At 38.8% G+C, this 18,365-nt stretch overlaps 1 protein-coding gene across 2 annotated transcripts in view; it reads left to right on the forward strand.

Annotated features, from left to right (window-relative positions):
* The window catches only part of PDE5A (phosphodiesterase 5A), a gene marked incomplete at both ends in the record, with an annotated part of 133,999 nt that overhangs the window by 28,620 nt on the left and 87,014 nt on the right, over positions 1-18,365 (forward strand). For both annotated transcript variants that reach the window (XM_079704984.1, XM_079704985.1), the window contains one exon: positions 2,100-2,189. In XM_079704984.1, coding sequence (XP_079561110.1) covers positions 2,100-2,189 — 90 coding nt within the window. The remainder of the gene's footprint in view (positions 1-2,099; positions 2,190-18,365) is intronic.

The raw sequence follows: 18,365 nt of genomic DNA on the forward strand, positions 1-18,365 counted from the left end.
ATGTATTTGGTCTAATCTTGTATTTTTCAGCAGGAGGGCAAGTCTGGTACTAGTTGTTTTAGTATGGGAGATGGATATCTAAGCTTTGTGGTTTTTTTACACTGTCATGTTCTCATAAACAGTGAAAGAAATAATCACAATAATAATGAAATAATAGTGCTCCATTTTTCTTGCAATGTTTACTGGACCTAGAGGGGTTAGAAGTTCTCTATGTGTTTATAGCCCCTGCACTGGGTACATTATTAAAGGAAAAATTCTTTGAGATGCCAAGATTCACTTAAAGTGATTTTGAAGTATACATTACTCCTACCTCCTTCAATGAAGAATGAAATCCAGGGCTGCTGTTTATTTTAAACTTCCAGTACGCACAAAAAAATTATATGAAAGTGCTACTAATTTCAGACTCTTGCTTTGATTAGATAGTTGGGTTTAATCCTCTTTTTTATAAATTGGTCTTGTAATTCAGATATTCACCAACAAAATAATTGCTGAGGGTGCATTTCTATTCATATTTTGATTATTAGCTTGTAGAATAATTCACTATATAAATTCATAATTTTTATCTTCTTTTAATTTGTCCGTATCAGTATCCTGTCTACTTTCTTTAGATACCTTGCAATATAGTATGCTATTTAAGAACTGTTTTTTGGAAACATTGAGCCAAGGTATTCTCTGTCTTTCAGTGTAACTTTGAGCGTGTTTGCAGAAAAACTAAAATGCAGTAGTGTATATTTATAATATAAAATATTTATATTGATTTTCTACCATTTTATAACTTTTCTTTTGAAATTGCCTTTAATGCCATGTTTGGTCCCCTTATGGGGAAAATTGGCCTCATTTCTGACCCTAGTTGATGCAATCTAGTGTAATCATTTACTTCATTCACAGCTTTGGCTTTGCGTGACTTTAGACTAATTAAAAAAAAAAAAAAAAAGAAATGACCTTAAAAGATGAGGATTTTTCCTGTGTTACTGTTCTATATTTTCTGAAGGGAATTCCAAAAGCAGAGTTTTTATAACAATAATGCTATTATTAGGTTTAGCATGTAAGTTCCCAAGGCTATTGCTTTGAAGGGAACAATATTCATTCAGATGTTTATGTTCTGGTATGTTTGCTTCCGTTCTAATTGTATCTCATATACTGGTCTGTGTCCATTTCCTTGAGTATGTTTTTCCTCCTACCTGTAAGATTTGCTTTAAACTATAGTAAGCTAAAAGTGACCATGTTGGATAACTATGATATCATTTGTTAATGAATTCCTTCATTTGTTTAACAAATGTTTTTCAGTTCCTGTGCCAATCTTGGGAATACAGTGTGGTGAACCAAAAAAAGCCCCTCATAGAATTTACAGCCTACCTTTGATCTTCTCAATCTGGTTTAATGGAAAATAACTTGTATCTTTCTTTCTTTAACCCACATTTAGAACTTTTACACCTTTCAGCAGTCCTTTGTGATTATTGGATGTGGGAAGATGTACTTTGTAAAAGGGGAAAGAGATTCAAAAGATTGAGGAATTGTTTATAGTCTGATGAAGACCATGCAGTTTTATTATATACAAAAAGAAAGAAAAGATAAGATTTTAATTCTTATGAAACACCTGAGATAGAAATACAGAATACTGAGGAAATATATATATATATACACTCATTATGAGGGAAGTCAAGTCAGTATTGAAAAGGTCATTTTGGAGGTGGTGGGTTTTATAGGAAAAGTTTCAGACCAAAGATGCTTTTCTTTTTCAGAAGAATCAGTGCGATAGGAATAGGCAAATTGTATTATAGAGGAGGAGAGTTGCCACATTTTCCTGAGTTTAAGTGAGGCTATCTAAATTGGTTAATATTTTGAATTTCCTTTGTTTCATAACATTTGTTTACATCTGTATTTTTTTCATAAATACTAACTGCTAAAAAACCCTTAAATTTATCTTTGTCAAAGATGGTATGTACTTGTATGCTTTGATGCCTTTTACAATAATAAAATTGTCATTCAGAACAACAAGGTGAGTCGACGATTAGATTTCTCTAATCCTATAAATCAGAAAAATCAAATCAATCTTTGAACAGGTCAGTCACTAAATTGAATTTCTTCTTCCTTACTAGGATCCTCGGTTCAATGCAGAAGTTGACCAAATTACAGGCTACAAGACACAAAGTATTCTTTGTATGCCAATTAAGAATCATAGGGAAGAGGTAAGCCAATTTTCCATTTTATTCTAAAAGGTCATTTAGAAACATTTTTCTTTTTGAAAAAAATGTTTTACTTTGTACACTTATGAAATAATGCTATAGTGACAAGTTAACTATATAAAGTGCTTAAATGTTCTGCTTGATGTTTTTTATTTAGACTTTAGTAATAGGGTTGACTCCTGATACTTTACTTTGACTTAGAAATAAATTTTAGACATGTCATTTCTTTTTATTTAATAAATTTATGTATTTATTTATTTATGGCTGTGTTGGGTCTTAGTTGCTGTGCATGGGGTTTCTCTAGTTGCGTTGAATGGGGGCTACTCTTTGTTGCAGTGCACGGGCTTCTCAATGAGGTAGCTTCTCTTGTGGAGCACGGGTTCTAGGCTCGTGGGCTTCAGTAGTTGTGGCACACGGGCTCAGTAGTTGTGGCTCATGGGCTCTAGAGCGCAGGCTCAGTAGTTGTGGCACATGGACTTAGTTGCTCCACGGCGTGTGGGATCTTCCCGGACCAGGGTTCAAACCCGTGTCCCCTGCATTGGTAGGCAGATTCTTAACCACTGCGCCACCAGGGAAGTCCCTAGACATGTCATTTCTTTACCCCTCTTTCCTGAGGACCTTACTGAATCCTAAGATGTATAATTGTGGTTGTAATCAATTTATTTCATGTTATATTTTACACATCTGAATAATGCTTATTTCATAAATGGTTATCCAATTGCAGTGGTAATCAGCTGATTTTTTTGTTCGGATTCAAAATGAGGTTTTGAAAAAATAGAAATTGTATATAACACCAAGCAAAATTTATTGTGAAATTGTAACAAGCAAATGAAAATAGGTTGGTTTATATTTCACCTAACTAGAAGGTTTGGATTCTGTAAGCACTGAATTCTCTCTTCATTTTACATTTATTTGAGAAAAAAAATAGTTAATCATCATTTAAACTGAATGCTTCAATTGAGTGTCCTCAGCCCTGTCTACACATTACAATCAACTGTGAGACTCTAAAATATTACCAATTAAATTAGAATCTCTAAGGGCAGGGTCTAGATATGGATACATTTTTAAAGATCCCCAAATAATTCTAAAGTGTAACCAGGGTTGAAAATCATTTTCCTAAGTGAAAACAAATAGATTGAAAGAGCCCGTATTTGTGGTTCTTAACCTTGGCTGCACATTAGAATCACCTGGGGAGCATTTCGAAATTCTAATGCCCAGGTTTCACCTTAAATCAGAATCTCTGGTGTTGGGACCTAGGCATCAGTATTTCTTAAAGCTCCCAGGTGGTTATCATGTGGTGCTAAGGTTGAGAACCACTGCCAGGGATACAAGAAACACTTTGCTGGTTCTACTTGATTTATATTCAGATTCTGACATCTTTCCTCTCTGTCCTCCATCCAGTCCTTTACCAAGTCCCATCGATTTTTTTTTTCTGTTACTCTTTCTCATTTTGATCTCTTTCTTTTCATTCCTGCTGCCTGTACCATAATTCAGATCTTGAAGTAATGCCTGAACTTTTAAAATATTCTTGTAAGGGGTTTCTGTACTTTAAGTCAATCCACCCTGCATATGCCCTTGGGAATTTTCCTAAACCATGGTTTTCTAAATCAGTGCTTCTAAAACAATAATGTGCATATGAATCTTAAAATGCAGATTCTGAATTCAGTAGGTCTAGGTGAGACCTGAGTGAGATTCTTTTCTAACAAGCAACAAGTTGATTCTGATGCACCGGGTCTACAGATAATTTGATGAGCAGGATCCTAAATCAGTCACTTATCAGTAGTCTAAGATAAGTTCTCAGTGCCTTAGAGTTGCTACATGGTTTTTTAAGAGGGTAGTTACAGCCACAGTTACTAAAAATTCCTGCAGCTACAACATGCATATGAGATTAAATAATTAATTAGCTAATTAATTGTAAATGAATAAATAAAATTGAAAAGACCATGCATGGACCAGTGGTGTTCTTTCTTAAGCAGATTGCCAGATAAAGCAAATAAAAAGCATGTCTTATGCAATATTGGGGACATAGTTATACTAAAAAATTATTTGTTGTTCATCTAAAATTAAATTTGACTGGACATCCTATATTTTATCTGGCTGCCCTAGTTATAAACCAAGGATTATGATTGTGTGAGAATGTGCAACAAAATCACCAGGGTGAAGTAGGTGAAACTGCCCTTCTGTAAGAGAGCATCCTCTGGATACATGCGTATCTGTCTTTATAACTACCAGTGAGGATGATGTAAACTAAAACAACAATAACAAAAATCCCCACTGTATTGAGGTATAAATTACGTACCATAAAATTCACCCATTTTAAGTGTATAATTTGATGAGTTTTTGACAAATGCATGTACAGTCATGTAACCACCACTATAATCAAGATACAGAACATTTCTGTCCCCTCAGATGTTTCCCTTGTAGTTGACCTCCTCCTCCTCCCTCAACCCACAGCCCCTGAGAATCACTGATCTGTTTTCTGTCACTATTGTTTTGCCTTTTCTAGAGTGTCATGTAAATCATACAAGTGGAATCATACAGTATGTGTGTCTGGCTTCTTTCACTTAGCATAATGCTTGTGAGATTCATCCATGTTATTGCATGTCAGTAGTGTGTTCCTTTTTATTGCTGAGTGATTATTCCATAGTATGGATGTGCCACAATTTGATTATCCATTCATCTGTTGATAGACATTTGAGTTGTTTCCAGTTTTTGTCTGTTAGAAGAAAAGCCACTGTTTGCATACAGGTCTTTTTGTGGACATGTTTTCATTTCTCTTTGGTAAATATATAGGAGGGGAATTTCCAGGTCATATGGTGGGTGTATGTTTAATTTTATAAGAAACTTCCAAGCTCCTTTCCAAAGTGGCTGTACCATATTGCTTTCTTACCAGCAATGTATGAGAGTTGCAGTTGCTTCACATCCAAGGCAACGCACGGTATGGTCAATTTAAAAAAAATCTTAGCCATTAAATTTGACTGCATGAATGAATAACCCCACTCTCAGTCAGGGGTTGTCTGCTCACTTACAGACCTGATTAAAGTGGGTTCAGCTGCAGGTCCCCAGATTGTGATTGTCCAGAGCTCTCCTTAAGATTTCTGCTGGGTTCCTCAGCATCCTCAGGGCTATCTTCCTCCATGCTCCCTCATCCTCTCCTGCTGTCTCTGTTTCACCCTATGATGACTTGATATGAAGGCTGAGCTCTTCACTGGTTTCCACAAAAGTTTTTTCACATGAAGCATTTCATGAGATAAACAACCTTCAGTAACTTCACTGGAGTCTTAGTAACTTTACTGATGGGAAGGTTTCCAAACAGCTTTTTAAACATCTTGCTGACCCTCCCTATTCTCTGTCCTCTCCCCCTTGTTCCCTCTCCTCCCACGCTCACCCTGCCTGGTTTGGAATTATTTCCTGTGAGAATTATTTCTTCAGAAAAAAAGGAATGAAGAGAAACAGTCAGAAAAACAGGCATACTCTCAGCATGGCTGCTGAAGTATAAAAAGTACTTTGGCTGACCGAGAACCAAGGCCCCTAAGAAGATGCCATATACGACTTCCAGAATTATCCTTAAATTTATAGCTACATAAACAAACTCAGGGCAATGTTTGCTGTTGTGTACACGTAATAGAAAGTACTCTTTCTCCCACGAAGCTTTTGAAATCAAAATGGAGAGTCACAGTAAGGCTTTTGGGAGTAATTGTTAAGATTGCTTGCTCTGAGCTTGAATCCCTCACCACTTATGTGATGAGTAACCAGGATGGAGCTGGTTAATCCCTTTGATCCTCAGTTTCCTCATCTGCAAAATGAGGGTTATAAAAGGACCTGCCTCACAGGGTTGTTGTAAAGGTTAAATGTGTTTGTGCCTGCAAAGGGCTTACCATACTTTCTGGCACACTGGGAGTGATCAGTAAATGTCAGCTGTTATTTTTTAAAGGAGACATAGAACTAACTGAACTCTTATGAGAAACAAGGAATGTATAAAGTTGTATACAGAGGTCCTCAGCCACATAATAACCAAACAGCTGGGATCAAATGACAAGCAGCATGGTCCCTGACTTAACTGGTCTGTTACCCTCTAACAAACTTTAAGCATAAACGAAAAATACTTTTCATTGTTTTTCCTCATAAATGAGGCAAAGTAAATTTGGTTTCTTCTCTTTGTATTAGTCCAATTGTATTGAGTAAGCCAACACTGATTCCAACTAATTACCAAGAAACCTAAGAAGAAATGTCATTACTGACTGTTTATAAAACATCTTGGTACCTTTTAGTGACCCCAGTTACTTAAGGTACCAACTCTGGAGAGCTGCTTGAAGGGAGCAGTTGAATATTGAACACTAAAGTCTGAACTACAACATAGTCCAGAAAGTTCAGGAAGATTTTTAAGATTCAGTAAAATGTATAATCACTTCATCCGCCTCTCGTGAAGTATCTTAACTAATTAAAATTTTTTCAGGAGTTCTTTTCATTAGTGTTATAATCATAAGTGTAATAGTGCAATGCCTTTTTAGAAGTCAGGATCATAGACATTCCTAAAACTTCTGTGACAGAATTTTTTTTTTTAAATCACAGAGGATAAGTTTTTGCAATTTTCCCCTCTCCGTACTCCCTTCTAAGACAATGGCGTTAACCGGCGAAGTGTGGGGGGGGGCGGGAGTGGGGACCGAAGAAGCTAGAGGAAGCTGAAATAATTTACTTTGGAAAGGTCAGAGAGCTACTGGCTAGAGAAGATGAATGAAGACAAAAAGTAAAGGGGTCTGGGGAGAGAAGAGAGCCAGCCCAGGCTCTATAACAGAATGGCTTGAGGGACAACAGAGTAGGACTTTGGAAATAACTGCCTATCCTGTGGAAACTATTCTAAGGACTGGACGTATATTAATTCACTTAATCTTCATAACAACCATAGGAGATAGTCATTATTTTATTCCCACTTAACAGATGATGAAACTGAGACACGGGACATTTAGGGAACTTGGCCAAAGTCACGTAACTAAAAACTGGCAAAGCTGAGATTCAAACCTAGGCAAGAGGGTTTCTTAAAATTCTGCCGTGAATGATGACTGCACTCTCCTTTCTTCCCCCTCAGTGTTTTCTTGAGCCACTGCAGTAAACATTTAGGTTACTGTTGATTTGGGGTGGGAGGTGCACTGATGTGACATGTGGCTCCATGTAGAAGCAGGGCTTGAAGGTGGAGACAAGGAGAGCTGGCTATATTCTGATGGCTCTTCAAAGTTCAGTGTTGCAACCACCCTGCAGAAGGACTCTTTAAAATAAGAGAGAATGGTGGCAGGGAGAAAGAAGGGCAGGGAGCAGGGGTGGGGGAGAGAAAGAGGGCTCAGAGTCACATCCTCTATAATAATGTCTTAAGAGGAATCCATCCAGTAAGCAAGAAGAAATCTTTACCAGGGATAAAAGAGTTACAGAAGCATGTTTGATGTTAATCTGGGCCAGTGTGCTCTGTGATATGCACAGGAAGCATCATGAAAAAAATTTGCAGCAAGTGTGTGAATTTTTAGAGCTGCTGTTAAATTTCTTTCAGGCTTAACACTGGATTTTTCAGACCTGGGCACTTGGATCAGTTTTTTATTTTTGTCACATGCATTAGTTATTTCTATAACCAGATGGTTCTTTTATGTTTAGTAAAGAAGTGCAGGGAAACTCAACTCTTTCTCTCTAGCTCAGATGACCTATTTCTGAAATACTGCCCTCTCTTGAAGTATTGCTTATTATGACATGGTGGAGATGAGTGCTTTTTTTTTTTTTTTTTTAATTTATAGGGGCTGCACCAATGAGGTAGAAGCCAGGACAATGTGAAATAATGCAAGTTCTGTGAAAATTTCATATTGATCTGAGGTAGAGATTATATCCAATAATGTCAGGCTAGGCTGATACCTGTTTTCTCTTGATTGAATGTCAACTCCAGTTATTAAGTAAAAATCTAATTTGGAATCAGAGCTCTTATCCTCCTTCTCTGTTTTTATCATTTTGATTTTATTTTATCATATTTGATGATATAATTCTTTGATGCAAATATAGCAGTTGTAATAAAAGATTTATGATAAGTTTTTTTACAGTGTAATAAAGGAGCATTTTTATCTAAATATCCAATTGTTTATATCTTCTTTTAAAAGAACAGTGAAAAACTTCAAAAAATATCAGCTAATTTTATGAGATTTTTATGAAATAAATATAATACTTTGATGAATCAAAGAGATTTAATGCCTGCCAAAAATCATAAAGTAAAGCATTAATGGAATCAAATGTGTAATTCCAACTACATTATATAAAAGTAAATGTTTTCTAGAATTTAAGCTACATAACTTTATCTGCTCATCCCCCCCCCAAGTTAAAAATATTCTCATCCCCCCTCCCCCACAAATTATCTTGTTTTGAAAGTAATTGTTGAATCACTGCAATATATAGAGTCCTGGTCTAGGCAGTGAGGATATTAAAAAAATGAAGCAAGGAAGATACTTAGAAACTTTTTTTTCAGTTTCAATAAGAGGGAGATCTTATATACCAAAAAGCAAATATCAATACAAGGTAACAAAACAAATGTTAAATGAGTTAAATATTCAGCACCCAAGTTCAAAGGAAAGTCTGTGGATTTCAAGAACTGGAGGGATCACAGAGGAAGAACGAAAGCTGTGGTTTCATACAGCAGACCCCTGCTGTGTTTATCCCACAGGCTTAAGAGAGGAAGCTTGAACATGCTTTCTGTGAGAGGGTGGAGACAGGGTAGATGCTTGCCTATGATATTCTGCTCACACTACTGACTAGGGCTTTTCTTAAACTTGTCATGTAAGCTTGGAACAGATGAAGAACATTATAGCTTTATACATAATCCTACAATTCCAAGTCAGACTAGATGAAAATATAGCTATAAGAATAAGCAGAGTTTAATTGCAGACTGTCAGTTGATCTAGATCTATTTTAGTCTTAAAGAATTGGCTAGTTACATGTTTTTGAAAACTTATAAATTGTCCATTGCATTTATTCCCCTGTGATATTTTCTTGTAGCTTTGTTTTAGCAACAAAACAAAAATACTCCGAAAAGTTTCCGTCGGTTCTGGACTTGATATGGTGATGGTGAAGATCTTTTCTTTTTCTTTTTCCACATTACCCTTTAAATAATAAACACGTGTATTTTACAAAGAAGACGGTAACTGCTTTCCTAAGGAAAAAAACATTTCTCAAGAGCATCGGATGAAAAACATAATGCTAGTAGGTTCAATCCCTGAGGTTACACTACTGATCCAGGAGAAGAAGAAAGAGTGAATAAAAGCTTGAGACTGAAGGTTAAGTTAATGGTAGGCTATATTTACCCAAATGTTATTTTGAATGCTCAGAAAATTTGATTCAGACTGAATGCTATGATTTATTCAATATGGGGTTTATCTTCATTGGTAGTTTTAGAGTAGCCATTCCAGCACTTGTTAGAATGCATCACATTTTTAATTTGATAGAGCATTTATAAGTTTAATTTTGAGAATTTTTATATAGATCCTGAATTATGATTAGTAGAGGTCTGGAACCAGTTGCAGATAAGCAAAAACAATTTCTTTGTATAATATCTGACCCAGACCACATAATTAGACCTGGGGATGGATTTTGATTATTAAATAATTTTCATGCATTCTTAAAGAGTTATGGTGGTTGTCAGTGAAATTGCTGCTCTCTTTCTCTCTCTCTCTCTCTCTCTCTCTCTCTATATATATATATATGATATATATATATCATGTATATATATATGCAAACATCTATATTCATCTAAGAGCCAAGATTATATAGGTAAAGTGCTTTATAAACTATGTACTCTGTATTCCTTCTTAGTAAATCCTCATCTAAAAGTTCCTACTTGTTTCTCTTCTACCATAGAGTGGAAATTAATATTCTAGGCAGAATTTAAATAAAAGTATAAGTTTTATCTTATAAAATTTTTGAAGCGTATTTTTCTTTTTTTTTTTGTATCACTTGGTAGCAGTGATAAAATGTAAATGACCTGGATTTAGAATTCCAGATCCATTTGATTATTACAGATTATTTGATGATCGTAAGTATATTAGTGATCTCTTACAGCATAACAAATTACCCTAAGCTTAGTGATTCTGAACAACAGCCTTCATTATCTCAGTTTCCGTGGTTCAGAAATGCCAGAGCAGCCCAGCTGGCTGGGTGCTTCTGGCCCAGGTTCCCTGCCTGTGGCCGCACTCAGGAGGCAGCAGGGGGCCTGACTCACGCTCGAGCATGCACTTCTCAGAGGGCTCACTCGCGTGGCTTTTGGCAGGAGGCCTCAGTTCCCGGCCAAGCGGGCCTCTCCACAAGTCACTCCGTGTACCTCAGCACGTGGCAGAGTGAGCAAGGAGGAAGCGGCACTGCCTTGTATGACCAAGTCCCCAGACCTGTTCACCTTCGCCTCACGGTAACCGTTCATCAGAAGCCAGGCATCAGGTCCAGCCCAAACTCGGGGAGGGCAGTTAGGCTCCACCTCTTGAAGAGAAGAGTATCAAAGAATGTGTGGAGATGTTATGAAACCACCAAAAGTACTATGCATTTTGAGGCTTTAGTCTCTTTCCTTAAAAAACTGTTCAAAGGGGCTTCCCTGGTGGCGCAGTGGTTGAGAGTCCGCCTGCCGATGCAGGGGACGCGGGTTCGTGCCCCGGTCCGGGAAGATCCCACATGCCGTGGAGCAGCTGGGCCCGTGAGCCATGGCCGCTGAGCCTGCGTGTCCGGAGCCTGTGCTCCGCAACGGGAGAGGCCACAACAGTGAGAGGCCCGCGTACCGCAAAAACAAACAAACAAACAAACAAACTGTTCAGATGATAAATGAGGAACTCTGCTTGTTAATTAAAATAATATCTTAAACAAGGGCCTACTGTATAGCACAGGAAACTATATTCAATATCTTCTAATAACCTATAATGGAAAGAGTCTGAAAAAGAGTAGTGTGTGTGTGTATATATATATAAACTGAATCACTTTGCTGTACACCTGAAACATTATAAATCAGCCATACTTCAATAAAAAAATAATATCTTAAAAATTAGTGCTTCTCAACCTTTCATATACTAAAAATAATATGAACTACCAGAGGTAACACAGACTAGGTTTAAATAAGGTGGCAAGTTGGGGTGTGTGCTCTGCCAGATTGGCTTGAATCAAAGGGAAAAGAGGAAGTAGAATTAAAAGAGGAGGGCTGAGAAGAAGAGGAAGATGCTGTTTGAGCTGCGGCAAACCATCGAAGTATTAAAAGTCTTCTAAAATGTTATGTTGCAAATGCAGGTCTTCATGAATCACTGTTTGTGTGTAGCTTAGGTACTTTGCTTCTTAGTGCCCATGGAAAATGCTCACTGGTGCATCCTTATTATTTCTCTGCACCATTGTTTTCTGCCTCCCTCATGGATCAAGATTGGAGGGAATCTGTCTAGTAAATACCTTGGCACTGGAGGCGAGGCTGTGCAGCCAAGCTGAGGCAAGATCATGAAGCATCCTCAAACTGCCATGCGAAGGAGGTGCTGGATTTTTTTTTTTTTTTTAAGCCAAGAAACATTTGCTGTCATTTAAAGATCTGTGTGGCCATAGCGTTAAGGGTGAAGAGTTTTCTTTGTTTAATCTCTAACCAGAGCCACATAATTTGACACTTGTTAGATTTTGATTTCCATATTTGTTCATACACGGAGAAAGTCCTGGGTCTGGAAGCAGGGAAGTTGGTAGGGAGGCTTTTGCATAATCCAGACTAGGAGTGGATTTGTTACACTTCTGTTTAGGTGGTTGAGGGATTGATTTGATGGAGGGTTAAGTAGAAGGAAGAATCTAGAATACTTTCTAGTGGGGAGAATTTTGATATTCCCTAAAATAAAACATGCAACGGAGAGAATTGGTTTGTGGGGATCAAAACCATTAGCTCTTTTGGGGGGGGTGTTGTTTTACTGTCTGTTCCTTTCTCCTCTCTCCTCAAGTCTCAGTGTTGTATCCCCATCTCCACTTTCATCTGGTGGTCTTGCTTACTCTTTCAGTGAAAAGTAAGGCAGTTACAGGAATAATTCCACAAGAGAACTTCCCCATTCTCTTTCCCCCTGCTCTTGCATCTGAGTTTACATCCTCTGGTTTCCCTTTTATGTTAACCATCTGTGAAATAGCAAAAGCCAGTTTCACACTTGTGCACCAGATCTCATCCCATCTCATCTGCTCCAAGACACGGCTCAGCAGCTCTCCCCTCTGTGACCAGAGTCACCAAAATTCCCCTCTCTACCAAACTGGTTTATCAGCATACAATCACGCTGTTATTTCTCCCATCTTAGAAACAAAAGCAAATGCTCATTGGACTACATATCTCCTTTCAGAGATCACAATTTCTCTGATTACCATCAGAGCTAAACTCTTTGAAAGAGTTGTCCACGTTTGCCATTTCCATTTCCTCCCACTCTCCAGAGCATAATCCACCCAAGCCTTCACCCTCACCGCTCTGTGGAAACCACTCTTGGCAGGGTCGCATGGCATCCATAGGGCAGGAGCTTATGATCATTTCTCAGTACTCACCTTACCCGGCAGGTCAGCAGCATGTGGCATTGTTGATCACTCATTCCTCCAGGACAGATTGTCTTCACTTGCTCTCCAGGACCTCAGACTTGCTAAACTTCCTTCCCACTAAACCTGCTCTATACTCATCCCCACCACACTTAACTTCACTGTCATCCCAGCTATTCAGGCTAAATTCCTTAAAGGCTAAAATCAGGCTAAATTCCTTCTTTCTTTCTCCCACAGTAGATATCCAGCTGATCAGGAAACACTCTTGACTTTCCCTTCAATCACTGCTCCCCACCTGTACTTCTACCACACTGGAGCTTCAGTGTGGAGCCATCAGTATGGAGCACCTGAATTATTATAGTAGCCTCCCTAACTAGTGTCCCTGCTTCAAGCCTTTAACGCCCTTCAGTCTATTCTCAACACAAATTTTAGGAAAACATGCTAGATCTCATCCCTCCCCTGCTCAGAACCCTGCAGTGGATTTCCACTTCACTCTCTAAGAAAGGTCCCCCATGACCTGGCTCCCAAAGCCCCTCTGATCTCACCTATTGTCTCCCCCTGCTAATCCTCTCTAGCATACTGTTGTTTTCTCTGCACCCCAGGGCCTTTGCACTTGCTGTTTCCTTGTCTGAAGTCCCTTTGCCTAGTTCTCCACATGGCTCAGTCTGTCACCTCCTTCAGGTTTTTACTCAAATGACATCTCAGGAAGACTCTCTTCGGCCATCCTTACTGACTGTCTACCATTATTTCTATCCCTGCTGTTTTCTTCATGACACTTAAGCACTTAATCACCATTCGACATACTACATATTAACTTACGGGTTCATTTCTGTTTCCCCTCCCTAGACTGTAGGCTCCATGAGAGCAAGGTGAAACAAGAATGCTTCACAGAGGAGGTGACATTTCAACTGCATCTGTGGTATGCAATAATGCTAGCTGACCTGAGAACTTCTTTTTCAAAAATGTTTCTCTGCTGTCTTGAAGCATGGAAACCAAAGTACATTGACAAATTAAGGGATTTCAGGTAGAAATTTAATCAAGGCTATGTAGTAAATAGTAGTAGGACTAGAATCTTCCTGCCGACCCTTAGAGATCAGTAATAACTATTCTGTATTGATGTTATCCTCCCCATTTTAGATGAAAAAATATGGACTTCATCAAGTTAAGGAAACTTCCTAATATTCCATATCTATTAAGTAGCAGAGCTGGAATTGATACTCATGTCATTTTATTCTAAGACTGTGTTTTTCTCACTGTGAAATAATTACCTTCTTTCATCTTTATTAATGATTGTACCTGAAAAGCTACCAACCAACTCTTTTTACTGTTTTAGTTTTTGAAAATGCAAATTATGGACTGGAATAATAGAATGATAAAATCTAGAGTTCCCAACAATGATTCCAAATTAATTGCTTTGTAAATTATCTGGCATAGCTGTGTGGAGGAGGACATGTCTTTTTGTGCTGGTAACACCTACAGCTAGGAGTTTTGCTAGTGAGACTGGTGTCTGTCTGCATCTGAGCTTTCATATGTGATTATCTGTTCAGGCTCATCTTCCATTTGGAGGAAAAAGCACTTAGTGGTAAAATATTATAAGTTATATTCTCTATACGAAGGATTTGTTGGGTGTAAAAAAATTGTAAACACACATACATTTCCCCCCTGGATCTCTTAAGTTAAATGTTAGGAATATCTAGCTTCTATGATATGAATATCTAACTGGCTATGATGCAGTTAGATGGTCCAGTAGAGGCAAGAACACTGATCTGAACATTTAGTTCAACTCCCATTGAGATGGTGTTCCTTTGATACCAACTTTAATTTGCAAGTGAGATTCAGCCTATTCAGTGTTTTGATGCATGAAACTTGCTTTTGGCCACTTTTGCTGTGTTATTTCTCCTCTGTTTGTATTAGGCCCACATTTATGAGCACACCCCTTTACCCTGTAATTATCAGGAAGCTTTACTAGCACAGCACCTGGCCAGGGTATAGAGGCACGGACCTGTTGTAAGTGCAGGCAGTACTGGAACAAACTCAATCCTGGGTAACAGAGTCCAAATCCAACAACACTGTCCAGGGTGTGCTTTGCAGGCCAGCACCTGGCGGAACGCAGGACACCACCCTGCAAATAAATCATAGTTATTAAATAGATCCAAGGCTCTGAAGTCATTTTTGGCAATGTCATGTGTAGTGGTGGGCATAACAGTGATAGAATTATTCTGATACAAAGTGCAGTTTGTACAGTATATATTGAGGACACAATTTTTTTATTGTTATTTTGGACTTATTCCCAATTAAGCAGAGAGATAGAGTTTGAAAGAAAGAGTTCTGACTCTAGCAAAACAACTGTCTTGAGTGCTGGTTTAAGATCAGTGATTCCTTGAGCAACTTTCTTCACCAATCTGTGCTTAAGGTGACTTGTCTGTGAAGTTTCAGCGTGAGGTACAGACACACAGTGGGGGGTTTGACGGTGGTCATAGTGAGACAAGGAACGTGACAGTGTCCACCACAGAGCTCGCCACCTAGTGGAGGTTCAGAAAATGGCTGTTCCCCCCCCTTTGGAGTGTTGCAAGGCCAGACGAACAGAGGAATGGAAAGTTAAATAAAAACGGTAAACACTGAGCGTACCCTGCCATGGGAAAGACAGCAGGCTCCTTTCTGCTATGTACCCTTTGTGTCTCTGCAGTTTTTAAAGGGCATAGAAGGAGACTCTACTCACAATGGTCATGTGCTGCTCTGTCTCAGGCCTGAATCTCTGTATCCCAATGGACAGAAAGGTCTGATTAGAAGGCAGCAGGTCCCTGTGGTTCTAAGACCTTTACACCTCATTGCTTAAAAGCTGGTGTGGCAGAGTTTGGTATTTGGCAAGGAAGAGGAAATTGTGTGTGTGTGTGTGTGTGTGTGTGTGTGCATGCGCACGCACAAAGGGATAAGAATAAACGTTAGGATTAAGAATTATTCCCAGCATCCCCTTGTCTGGAAGGAATGCAGTCTCAGGTTGGCACCTCTCCCACTGGACTTTCCCAGGGCAGGATAGCTACTGACCCCCAGCGGTGGATTTGTCCTGGCGCCATCTGGGGAGCATCCGTCCTGCCTGATAGCACAGAGCAGATGGTCAGGACCTCAGCATGCTCCAGGACAGCTGAGAACTCAGTACGTGGACCACCACTTTCAAATATCATCAGCAATTACAAATTTACTTTTAAGACTTTCAAATACTTTTTGAAAACCAAATTAAAGTTTACATACAATGAAATATGCAGATCTTCATGTACAGTTTGATGAGTTTGACAAATGTTTATTCATCTGTATAACACCCCAGTCAAGACAGAGAACACTTTCATCACCTCTGTCAATGCCCACAACCCATGGACAACACAGTTCTGATTTTTATCATCATAGACTAATTCTGCTTTTTTCTTGAATAATCTGCTTTTTTTTTTTTTTTTTTTTTTTTAAAGAAGATGTTGGGGGTAGGAGTTTATTAATTAATTAATTTATTTTTGCTGTGTTGGGCCTTCGTTTCTGTGCAAGGACTTTCTCCAGTTGCGGCGAGCCGGGGCCACTCTTCGTCGCGGTACGCGGGCCTCTCACTATCGCGGCCTCTCTTGTTGTGGAGCACAGGCTCCAGACGCACAGGCTCAGTAATTGTGGCTCACGGGCCCAGTTGCTCTGCAGCATGTGGGATCCTCCCAGACCAGGGCTCGAACCCGTGTCCCCTGCATTGGCAGGCAGATTCTCAACCACTGTGCCACCAGGGAAGCCCTATCTGCTTATTTTTGAAACTGCATTATTACTTGTTTTCCCCTGAAACATAGGATTCTTTATGTTACGTAAGTAGTTCTTGGCTCTAAAAATGTGGCTTTAAGGTTTATAATCGAAGTCAAAGAAAGCGGAACTTTTAGCAGCCACTTTGGATTTGTCTTTGTTTCTTTCTTTTTTAAAAAAAAATTATTTTATTTATTTATTTTTGGCTGAGTTGAGTCTTCGTCGCTGCGCATGGGCTTCCTCTAGTTGCAGTGAGCGGGGGCTACTCTTCGTTGTGGTGCATAGGCTCTAGGCACGTGGACTTCAGTAGTTGTGGCTTGTGGGCTCTAGAGCGCAGGCTCAGTAGTTGTGGCACACGGGCTTAGTTGCTCTGTGGCATGTGGGATCTTCCTGGACCAGGGCTTGAACCCGTGTCCCCTGCATTGGCAGGTGGCCTCTCAACCACTGCACCACCCGGGAAGCGCTGTCTTTGTTTCTTAAAGTTATAGTTTTGAAATTGTTCCATTCCCTTTGATGAAAGCATGCTTTAAAAAGATAAGCGTATGTATGCGGTCTGAAGACAGTCTTGGATGTACTGGAAAACCAGTGGTCTTCATGATTCCTCTAGTGTAAACAATAGTGCTTATGAACCTGTATTTTATATACACTAGTGCTGGTTTCACTTTCCCCTGCGGGGGAGTAGCAGGAAGAACACAAGCTTTGGGATCAGACCTGGAGAGCATCTGGGTCTGCACATTCTTGCACTACCTATTTAACTTTTCTGAACATCAGCTGCCCTTGTGATAAAATGGGAATAATAATATCTACCTGAAAGGGTTGTGACAAAGGTTAGATGGATTAACAGACAAAGTGCCTGTTACGTAACAGGCCCTCCCTTTTCCTTTTTTTAAGTGGCAAACTTTTTGGCATTATAAGGTTTTTTTTCTTTCTTACTTTCTTTTTTTTTTTTTTCTTTTTGGCTGTGAATAAGTTTATTAATGAACTATATTAGGGCCGTTGACCATCAGTCATGTATTTCTGATGCCAGTTATCTTCAGGGCACTGCTCTTTATATCTTTCAACTTCCTAGAAGCTTCCCTTCACCTTGGCTCCCTCTTCCGGAACACACAGGCTGTGAGAATAAACTAAAGTCATCCACTTCTATACACGTTCCTGTCTTGTCTTCCAATCCTGGAAGATCGATAAACATACTCCTGCGAGAAATAGGTGTAGCAGTGCCTGTACATACAAAGGGATAAAATGAGTCCCAACCAAGTAAAGTCAGTCTTACCATTTAAAGAAATATCAAACCTTGGTTCTCAAATTCATTAATGAAAGCCAGACAACCCAAAACAACAAAAAGGTCAAAATTGGCAAAGGTACACATAGGCAACACAGAAGAAGAGACCAATGTAGCCAATAATAACTAAAAAGCAATAATAATTAAAAAGCTCTCTAGTAATCAGGAAAATGCAAATTAAAGCAATAATGAGATACATTTTTATACCCAACAGATAGACAGAGGTTAAAAATTTAGCCTCATAATACTAGGGGTTGGTTAGGACATGAGGTTAGCAAGAACCCTTATACATTGCTGATAAATATAAATTTCTGTAACCCTTTGAAGATTTCATCAAAGAAGCTCTCGCACATGTGCACAAGGAGACCTATACAGAGATGTTCAATGTGGATTATTTGTAATAGCAAAAAATTGCAAACAACCCAAACATTTGGGGATCAAATGAGCAAAATTTGGCATGGAATACAATGAGACTGGGAAGGAAAAAGTCCAGTTTGTTGTTATCTTAATTTAACTTAAAAAAAGAGGAAACATTAACAAATATTAATGCTTAGTAGTTCTATATCAATGGCTCTCAAAGTGTTTTTTGTCCCTACACCAGCAGC

Source organism: Hyperoodon ampullatus, assembly GCF_949752795.1.
Source record: "Hyperoodon ampullatus genome assembly, chromosome: 1".
Taxonomy (NCBI): domain Eukaryota; kingdom Metazoa; phylum Chordata; class Mammalia; order Artiodactyla; family Ziphiidae; genus Hyperoodon; species Hyperoodon ampullatus.